Raw genomic sequence first — 10,962 nt, forward strand, 5'->3', positions numbered from 1 at the left:
GAAACATGCAGAGGAAGCTACAATGAGAATGAGAAACTTTATGTTATACTTTTAATTGTAGAAAATACATATTATATTATGTATTAGATTGTAGAAAATGGTGATATAAGGACGCAAGAGAGGAAACAGAAAAAAATCAAATCGTGACCAATCAAAAGATGAGTGTGTCGACAACAAAACAAGTTCCTACAGGAATGAGTAACGAGTATATTTTTCTCTTTATTTCTTATTTTGCGGATTATATAACGAATATTGATGTATGATAATATTTTGGTATGATTTATATCTCAAAATAAATATGAGATAACCAACAAGTTAATCGAATGAGTGGCATTGGACTTCTTCCAAATATTTAGACTGATCAATTATTATTCGAAAAGTTTTACCTAAATATCATATTAATAGATAGGAACATCTGTATTTAAAAAAAAATTCAAAAAGATGATTGCATACCAAGCTTGGAACATTGGAATCTTGGTACACAAAAAAGCAAAAAGAAATTAAGCAATAAGATTTCATAGAGACATAAAATGTTTACAACAGTAAATTAACACAAAATAAAAATAAAACAAAGTAGAAAACTAACCCCCCCCCCAATTTACCGTCCACAGTAGTTGTGACCATATTATATAATCTTCAATTCTTAATAATCTATACTATATATAGAGAATACAGACACTTAAAACATGCAATAAGCAAACCTTGATAATGACCCAAATTTTATGTGAAAATATTAAACCAAGTAAGCATCATAAAGAACAATCCTGTCCATGATCTTGGCCACACTATCTTTGGACTCCTTTAACACCTTAATGCTGTTTTTAAGCTTCTCACGCTTTGCAACAACGGCAGGATATTCCACCAGCATCTTCTCTAACCCATGTCCATCTGGTCCCATCAGCTCCTTCACAATCTCATCAATGTCATTGTTTACAAGATTATGAACACCGTATTGTAAATGCAATGCCATGGAATCAACCAATCTCACCTTAAATATCTTCCAATAAGCAACCATTCTCATCTTCAGGTCGAAAGCTTGTTGCAGGATCGAAACATTCGAGTGTTGTCTCAGATGTTCGACTTGGATTTCCCCGAAACCTTGGAGATTCACACTGCAAGGCCGCGGCTGCTTGTAATTTGTTCCAGATATTTGGTTTATGAAATGGTCTTGTTGGTTCATGAGCTTTTTCCACTCCATCATGTAATCAGGGTTACATGTATAGCCTGTTAGCTTCTCCATTTCTACAAGCTCTTTCACCCTATTGATTGATTGCTCCCTCAGCTTTTGAACAAGGTTGTGAGCAGCTCCTTTCGCGGATACCTTGAGGTGATAATACATTTCCGAGTGGCGCATCACCACAGATATCACCACACCTTCTATGTAATCCCAATACTTTTCGGTGAATTTGATAGGGAGATACGATATCCTCTCGACTTTTCGCCGTAAGATACGAAGGAATGCTTCACAGGGAAGAAAGTTCGGTAGTCCGATCCCCTTAGCATCTTCCAAGCCCTTGATCTCTTCTGTTAAGAAGTCTTTTGACAGATTACTTTCCTCACAGTTGTGAAGCTCATCGGAAAACCGGTTCAGCATTTCGACAAACAGAGCAGTCCCGTGCGTCGTGTTGTCCTCGGGGTATTCATCAAATTCCCCTCTCCAAAGAAGTTTCTTGAGGGATTCTTTAGCTGCTTGAATGACCCTCATCATAGCTTGAGTGGCATCAGCAATAGAAGTTAAGGCCTTCGGCATTTTCTCTAGCTCTGAAACATTTTCATCCAGCTTAGCACTAATGTTTCTAACAATATCTGGCAAGCACTTTGCAATTGCATTAGCTTGAATGTGGACAAGCTTTTGAGCCAAAACATGAACACCCACAATTGATTTATCAATACATGACAAATGTGCATTATTTTCGAACAATCTAGCCTCTTCCTTCCTTGCTTCTTCATAGGATTCATCACCAATCCGATTCCGAACACAAACATAACCAAGTCCTATATTCACATCATCTGCAGTAACCTTGTCAACAAGCCCTTCAGGGGCCCTATCTACTTTAGTAACCACAGCAAGAGTTCTCTCACCATTCTTGTCCACTTGTTGCGACATCCTAATGGATTCACAAGTTGAAAAATCAACCGTAGCCGACAGAACATTAAGGATAATGCTTTCCTTTGGTGTTATGTACTGCATGATGATGTCCCTGATCTGCTCATATATGTTGTCAGGCTGACCATGGACAGGAACTCTGGTAATTCCAGGAAGATCAACCATGGTAAGATCAGGAACCCCATCTTTTCTCACCACCAAAGTTAAAGGGGTGTCAGATATGCTCTTATTCGGGCCCGCAACTTCATCAGTTGCAATGTTTATAGCTGTAGCAATCTGGGGTTCCTCCACTGGGACCATTTTGCCATTGTACTCCAAGTAGAGTTCTGGCCTTTGCCTCGCATGGTTCTGCAACCTGATTATGAGAGGTACCCTGGTGCAAATGCCCTGGCTACGAGGAAGGTTAACACCAGCCAAGGATTCAAGAACACTAGACTTGCCTGATGACTGGTCTCCAACCACAACAATTGTGGGGAGCTGTATGCCTTCTTTCATCACCATGAGTAGCCTGAGCCTGTCGATGACATCAAGCAAAGGTCGGATTTTGTCATTGTATGATGAAATAATTGGGGCTTGAGCTGCTGCTGCTCCCACCACCTTAGGTTGTTCCATATGAGGAGTTGCTGGTTGAGAATCTTCAAAATCATTGATGACACTAATGCTCCCTGAATCAGCTTCATTACAGCTACCCATTTTTTAGAAGTCGTGGCGAAACTTGATGTTTTAGATGGTTTATTTTGTTGGAAGTTGGAAAGCAATAAACTTAAATTAAAGTGAAGACAAATTCAATGAAGCATGTTTGGCTTTATAATGAAAATTAGAATAGGGTAAAGCACCAAAAATAGGAACAATAAAGCGATAGCATCCTTTACCAAGCCCCAAGAACTTACAAGCAAAGGAAGCTAGAATGGGAATGGAAAACTTACGAGCAAAGGAAGCAAAGTGATATGTTGAGTTGGATAAAATAATATATAATTTATCGAAGTTATATTTGTTTTTATCTATTAGAAAATTCTATTAATATATTGAAGAATTATATTAGAAAATAGGACAAGCTCCCAAATATCCAAAAATAGGGTCAATCTTAGTAGGTTTAGTAAGTCGAGTTTAATCAAATAATCTCTTTGAGTTATTATGTGTACCTCGGTCACAAGCCTTTGTGGCTAACCACGATATATACCTATAAAAATCATATATTTAGATACAAGTGTGTATTTAAAATCTAATAAATAATTAAACATATGGTTTGAAATTAATAATAATAACAAATATGTAATATGCATGAAATTAAAATAAAATAAAATGTGAATAAAAAATTTAAACATGTGAATACATTTGATTAAGAATATTTATGTTTCATTTAAAATTTGGTTTATTAGTTCTCCCTTTGAATGAGTTGGTGTGGAGTTGACTCATTACACCTACTGAGTCACATAGTTAAATAATTATATAGATACATAAAGTTCAATGTGAATAATCAGGGGTAAAGCCAGAATAATTTTTTAGGGGGCGAATGAAATTTTAATTTTTTATAGTCTATATCTTTACAATTTTTAAAGTATTAAATTGAATTTTTATAATTTTAAGGGGACTAAAGTACAATTTTACCCATACTAATTTAAAATTTTAAAAAATTAAAGGGCCTAAATGGTAATTTTTTATTTTAGGGGAACCGGTGCCCATGCCAGCCCCCCTAGAATCGCCTCTATGAGTAATAGACAAATTTTATGAAAAAAATTCATATAAAATAACGAGGCTTTAGTTAAAATTGTAAAGCTAATTAAATATTTAAGATGATTGATGCGTTGTTCAAATAACACTATTTGCATTTTTTTTATTTTTTTTATAAATTTTATATAAATGTATGAAAATACAAAAAAAAACTATAATAATTGTCGAAACTATTTTATTTTTGAAAAACAGGGATCGACTTTAGAAAAAATATGGAGTCGCCACCAATCCTTTTGTTTAAGTATGATCGAACTACCTATAAAACATTTTGTTTTATTAAAATATTGATTTTGGTTTACGAAATTCAAGAAAATGGGTTCGGGAGTTGGTTACGTGCGAGGAAGGATTAGCACCCTCACAGCGCCCAAAATTGGTACCTTATTGATTAATTAATGTCCTAATGTCTAAAATTTAAAAAGATTTTGAAATACAATCCCTTTAAAAAATTTGGATAACTCGAAGTGGATATTGAAATTCTCTTGTTCCGAATAAATAAAATATCATATCCAGCAAGTTAGGATACGACATTTCAAACCCTCGATACCAAGATCATCTCATGATTTCCAAAATTCATGCATTGAAATTTTAAAGGATATTCGGTTATTTGGTCAAACGGTAAATCGAAACCCAGCACATTAGGGCATGATTTCTCAAATTTCCAAACACGAAATATTGCCTTGTTTTGAGAAAGTTTCAAATAAGCGATTATAAAACCGACTCAAAATATATTTATTCGGTTTGCTTGGGGTAAGAAATGAAACGACTAATATCGGCCAAATATATTAGAGTTTAAATCACGATGTGATAGCAGGGAATAAAAGCCTAGTTGCGAACAAGAAATGATAATATGTGAGTAATGGCAATGATATAAAAATACGAATATACAAATCAAAATACACACAACGGCAGTAATCTTACAACATACACTATTTAAATACTAACATTAATAAATAGAGTCCAATGAATGAAAAAAATTTTAAAAAAACATAATAATAATATGAAGCAAATTAAAATGAATAAATGTAAAACTATTTTGAAATGATAATAATGAGTTTTAAAATAAATAATGTAAAAAAAGAATTTTGAAGTCCATAATATACAAAACAAAGATTTTTTTTTAAAAACAAACAATGTATATATATATATAAGTATAAGATAAATATTATGAAAGAAAAAATCTTAAAATGGACAATAAATAAAATATTTTAAAATAAATAAATAGAGTTCAAAAATATATGTATAAAATAATAAAAAATAAAATATAAATAGAATAAAATAATGTATATAAAAAATGAAACTAAAAGGTTAAGGATTGAATTACAAATTGGGATAAAATTAAGGGGTAAATTTAAAATAGTAAAATTTGATAAAACACGAATTAGGACCTTAATGAGCACGCGAATAATATGGGAGGACCAGATGGAAAATAACAACAAGGAAATTACAGGGATAAATTCAAAAAGTAAAAAAAAAAAAATAAGGACCACATTGAGAACGACCTCAAAAGCAAAAGGACTGAGGGCACAAATAGACCCTCTGTAACACTCCTAACCCGTATCCGTTGCCGGAATAAGGTTATGAGGTATTACTTGACTGAACAAAACTTCTATAAGGTCAAAGATACTTACCAGACATAAATTATCAACAATGCAAACCTGTCTCATTGATTTTCCATAAGAGCTCTTATAAATTTCCAAAATGACTAACTATCAAAACATAACCGAATATCTAATAACAAAATAACTACTATCAAGTTATAACTAAAACATTTCAACACATTAGTTCAATTATAAGGCTTCTCTAAACAAAATGAGCAAGCCATCTTCGCATGGCTATAATGTATACAAAGTCGAAATATCATTCTACCTATAGTCTATCCTATACATGCCTTAAACCATGATGATATACAATCTTCTCAACTCACATAATGACTCGATAGTGTGATGATATCTCCGGCTCTTCCAACTCGAATTAAAGGATAAACCTATAAGAAATGGAAAAGAGAACACGGAGTAAGCTTCAATGCTTAGTAAATTTTAAGCAATGCAAACAATTAATTTACTTATAGATCGATTATTTCAAATTTTCAAGAAATCATTCCTAGGTAATTGCCATGTTGGCCAAGTATCCATGAACATAATGCATATTTAGCAAATTCATCTCACTTGAATCTGAACCCAATTAAAACCAAATATTCAAATCACAAATAAGATCATAAGAACTCGAAAAGCATCTCATTAACTAGTTTTAACCATGTTTACAACAAAATCACAAATTCACTACAAGCTGTCTTCCTGCGCAACAGTCACTAAATTGTTTATAACTGGAGCTAAGAAACTCCAAATCAAGTGCCGTTAATTTTCCCTGAAAATAGACTCATATATCTTCCATCCATAAAATTTTCAGAATTTTTGGTTTGACCAATCAATACCAGATTTTTATTGAAGTTTCCCCTGTTTCACTGTTTGACTATTCTGACCGCTCTTCACTACGAATCAATTTTCTCATTATACAGAATTATAATTATGTTATCGTTTATTTCATTTGAAACTAGACTCATTAAGGAGTCTAAGTATATAAATTTTATCTTATAATCATCATTTTACAATTTACAATGATTTTCTAAAGACAGAACAAGGGATTTCAAAGTCATTTTGACTCTATCTTACGCCACTTCAAATATCTCATTATATGCAATTATTTTGCTTAAAAGGTTTCTTTTATAAGAAACTAGACTCATTAAGATTTAATTATATAATTTATTCAGCTTCTAATTCAATTTCCACAATTTATGGTGATTTTCCAAAATCACGCTACTGTTGCTGTCCCAAGCAGATTTATTACAATTTGCACTTTCACACATTCCTTGCATTCAAATTATCTAAACATGTATATCATGTCATTCAAGATCGAACTCATATAACATAGGCATTAAAATGCTTCACTAACAGCTTTAGTTCAATTGAAACGAATAAAATACAATATCATATTCACATTTAATTTTCCATGATCGTAATCACCTAAAAATAAATCATATACTTCCACAAACCTTTCCACAAGGACCAAGTGTTTATATTTGAATATAAACATAAAATCACTTCACATAACTTCACACATTTACCGAATATATCACGATCACATATATAGTCATAACACTTATTCACAGATGCATCACTTTATATATTTATAATTTAATTCAAATCAAATCACATACGAGTACATGATACGTACCTAGCCAACTTAATATGTAATGCACTTTCAATTTGTCAACTTAGTGTAGGATCTTGTAATTGTATACTTTTATCAAATTCATCGGCACTTGGCCTGCTAGGTATAAAACCCGAAATTATATTACCAGAACAAAGCCTGCGGGACTTTAGCTCGGATACATTTCCAACACGAAGCCTGCGGGACTTTAGCCCGGATACATTTCCAGCACGAAGCCTGCGGGTCTTTAGCCCGGATACATTTCCAGCACGAAGCCTGCGGGACTTTAGCCCGGATACATTTCCAACACGAAGCCTGCGGGTCTTTAGCCCGGATACATTTCCAGTGTCTTGCTTATTTATTCACATGTTAACACATTTCACATAACATATCACATTAGCAATTCAATTGCTTCATTCGAATATAAGCACAAAATGTACACCTACCCTTTAACTTTCGGTTCAATAATCATACACAAGGAACACAAATGTCGAAATCCTGTTTCATGACTTATGTATCCTAACTATTCCTAAGGTTCATACAGGGCTTTCGAACGTCGTAACTCGGTCGAATCGAAAGCTCGAACATAGTTTTCAAACTCATACACATTCGGCATTTACAAGTATAAATTCATATATTATATACCAGCATATATACTTAACATTTAACTACATTTAGGCATGTGTATTTGCTTATAAACTTACCTCAGACGTCGTAAAACGGGATGGAGCTGCTAGTCGACAACTTTCGTTTTTTCCTAGTCCAAATCCATTTCTTTGGTTCTTGATCTAAAAATATTCAAATTAAGCTCATTCAAACATATTTTCATTCAATTTAGTCCAAAAACACATAAATGGCCAAATTACCATTTTACCCCTGACATTTACAATTTTTACAATTTAATCCCTATTGCACAAAACACAAAATATGCAAAATTTCAAGGTACCCATGTTTGGCCGAATATTCCTAGTGTTCATACAAGCCCATTTATTTCATTTATTTCATATTTTAGTCCCTTAAATTATTATTTTTGCAATTAAGTCCTTATTACTCAAAATCATCAAAAACTCCAATACAAAATATGTTAATCTAAAACATATCTTTTATTTTTCATCATCAAACAAAAAAAATCACAAGCTATTAACAATGGCACAACTCAAAATATTCATCAAAATCAAAATTTCAAGCATGGGTTTTGTAGTACTCGAAGCAACGATTTCAAAAACGTAAAAATTATCAAAAACCGAGCTGAACACTGACCTTAATCTAGCTTGAACAAGGCCGAACCCTACTTTGTTTTCTTTCTTTTTCTTTGTTTTAGTTTCGGTGCAAAGATGAAGGAAATAACATGAATGTGGCTTATTATGTTATGATATAATAACATATATTATTTTATTATTAATTTACCTAACTAACCTTAATGAAATAGTAATAAAATTATATAACCTATGTCCATTACCGTACAAGCCACATGTTAATGGAATAGTTACATTATAAATACTCCAACTTAGAAAATCACCAACTATTTGGCCCTCTTACTTTAAACTATCAAATTTTCAATTTACGCAATTAAGTCTTATTATTTAATCGGACACCCAAACGACAAAATTAAATTACGAAATTTTCACAGATATAAATTCACACAAAATAAACATAGAAAATAATTTAAAAATATTTTTCTGACTCAGATTCATGGTCCCGAAACCACCGTTCTGTTTAGGGTCTAAATCGGGCTGTTACACCCTCAGTCCAAAAACACTCGGATCCTAGGCGGGTTTCGAGTTAAGTCTCGGGTCAGGGTATTAAACGATGCCGTTTTGGGTGTCTAATGCTTGCCCCAAAACGACGCCGTACCAGGGGCCTTTAAAAGTCAATTTTAAAAAAAAAACTTCATTCTTTTCGTGTTTTAGAAAAAAAAACAGAAAAAGGGTTTGATTTCTCTCTGGGGCAAACCTAGAATCCGGTCAAGGGATCCGGTAAGTCTACGTCGTGGCCCCATCATAGACAGTGGCCAAAGGAGTGCAAAATCGACCCTTTCGACCCTTTTCTTTTTTAACCCTTCGAATGACTCACCCTCCGTCTACAAAGATAAAAAAGAAGCAAAAAATAGCCACAAAGGACTCGGTTCCTTTAAGAAATCGTTGTGACCAAATCCCAAACTGAACTCTAAGGGCTCTGGGTTTTCAGCGCCGGAGAGAAACCCAAACCCGAGAGGCTTGGTAAGTTTCGTTTTGCTTTATTTTCCTTACAAACGAAAACAAAAATACTAGAGGAAATAATCACCTTTTTGATTTGTAATTTCTACTTTCTATTGATCGCTTTTGTGTGCGTAAAAAATTACAATAAAAAAGTTCTTGGCTTTATAGCCGAAATTCGAAATTCGAAATCAGAAAAATAAAAATAAAAATTTCATTTTCCTTCATATTTGTTGTCTTGCTGTTGTTTGTCTATTTCTTCGCAGGTACGGAGGCCAATTGGTGTAGTGGTACGTGGCACTCGGCATGGGGTGTACGGAGGCGTGGTGGCTGCTGAAGCGCAGGAGCGGCGCAGAAGAAGCAAAAGGCTAGGGTTTCTGTCTTGGTTTTTTTATTCTTGGGCTAGGGTTAGTCTTGGGTTTAGAATTGGGTTTTTGGGTACTGGGCCATTGTAATTGCTTTGGGCTGTTTTGTAATATCTGGATTGATGGACTTTTTATTTAGTTTGTCTCGACTTTTTTGGTTTTTTAGTCTAGGCCAAAATTGGCCTATTACAATAATATTTATTAATTGTTTAAAATTTTATTTAATTTTTTAGTACTTTCTTTAATTAAATTGGTGTCGAGTTGACTCGTGACATTAACTAAGTCACACTCTTAAAAAATAGTATAAATACATATAATAAGATGTGAGTGATAAACCAATTTTATGTAAAAAATTCATATAAAATAACAATACAGCTTTGGTTGAAATGATAAAATTAAAATTTAAGTTCCTTGATGTCTTACGAAAATGTTTAAATCGCATCATTTTCTTATTTCCCCATGTTTAAATTATTCTTTATACTTTTATAAAAATATGTGAAAAAAAAACACTCTATGATAATATTTATTAATAGTTTGAAATTTGAGTTTTTAATTAGTACTTTTCTTAATTGAATTGCTGTCGAATTAACTTGTAAAATTAATCCAATCACACACTTGAATAAACATTTAGATACATAGAACACCATATGGGTAAGGGTGATAAACAAATTTTATGTAAAAAAATTCATGTAACACAACAATGAGGCTTTGGTAAAAATTATAAATTTATTTTGTTAAATATTTAGAATTATTTTCAATTTATACATGGAATACTTGCCATTTGCATATTTTTCATAAGTTTAATTTTAAAAATAAATAAATAAATTTTATATAAATGTATGAAATGTAAAAGCATCCTATAATAATATTTATTAATCGTTTAAAATTTGATTTTTTAATATTTTCTTTAATAAAGTTGGTGTCAAATTAACTCATGATATTACTTAGTTATACAGTTAGATAATGGTGTAGAAGTGTAGATGTAATAGCCCGATTTAGGCTTAGTCGGAACAGTGGTTTCGGGACCACAAATCCGACGAAAAAAAAAAATGTAATGGCTTGAATTTTCAGAGGTGTCGGAACGGTGATTCGAGATCACTAAATTCGACAAATGGGTAGAAAATATTATTAATTTAGTAAGTATAAGTTAAATATGAAGTTAGGAAAATTTTTGAAATAGTGAATAGTGCACTAGAAATAAATATGTGGAAATTCTAAATTTCAATAGTTGTGTAACAACTTATAATGTTTAGTAAAGTACTAATTGAGAAAATTAGATTAATTGAGGGGTTAATTGAGAAAGGACCGAATTGTATAAACTGTGAAATTTGGGGCAAAATGGAAATCAACATTTTGC

The 10,962-nt window shown here is 32.5% G+C and overlaps 1 protein-coding gene across 1 annotated transcript; it reads right to left on the reverse strand.

The window, feature by feature from the left end:
- Positions 1–500: 500 nt before the first annotated feature.
- Positions 501–2,932, reverse strand: LOC107940357 (dynamin-related protein 4C). Its single transcript, XM_016873786.2, has 2 exons — positions 989–2,932; positions 501–904 (listed from the first exon to the last, which is right to left on the reverse strand). Exons 1-2 carry the CDS (start codon positions 2,798–2,800, stop codon positions 734–736), a joined length of 1,983 nt encoding a protein of 660 aa, XP_016729275.1. The 5' UTR covers positions 2,801–2,932; the 3' UTR covers positions 501–733.
- Positions 2,933–10,962: the final 8,030 nt, after the last annotated feature.

This window comes from Gossypium hirsutum, chromosome A13 (assembly GCF_007990345.1).
Source record: "Gossypium hirsutum isolate 1008001.06 chromosome A13, Gossypium_hirsutum_v2.1, whole genome shotgun sequence".
Taxonomy (NCBI): domain Eukaryota; kingdom Viridiplantae; phylum Streptophyta; class Magnoliopsida; order Malvales; family Malvaceae; genus Gossypium; species Gossypium hirsutum.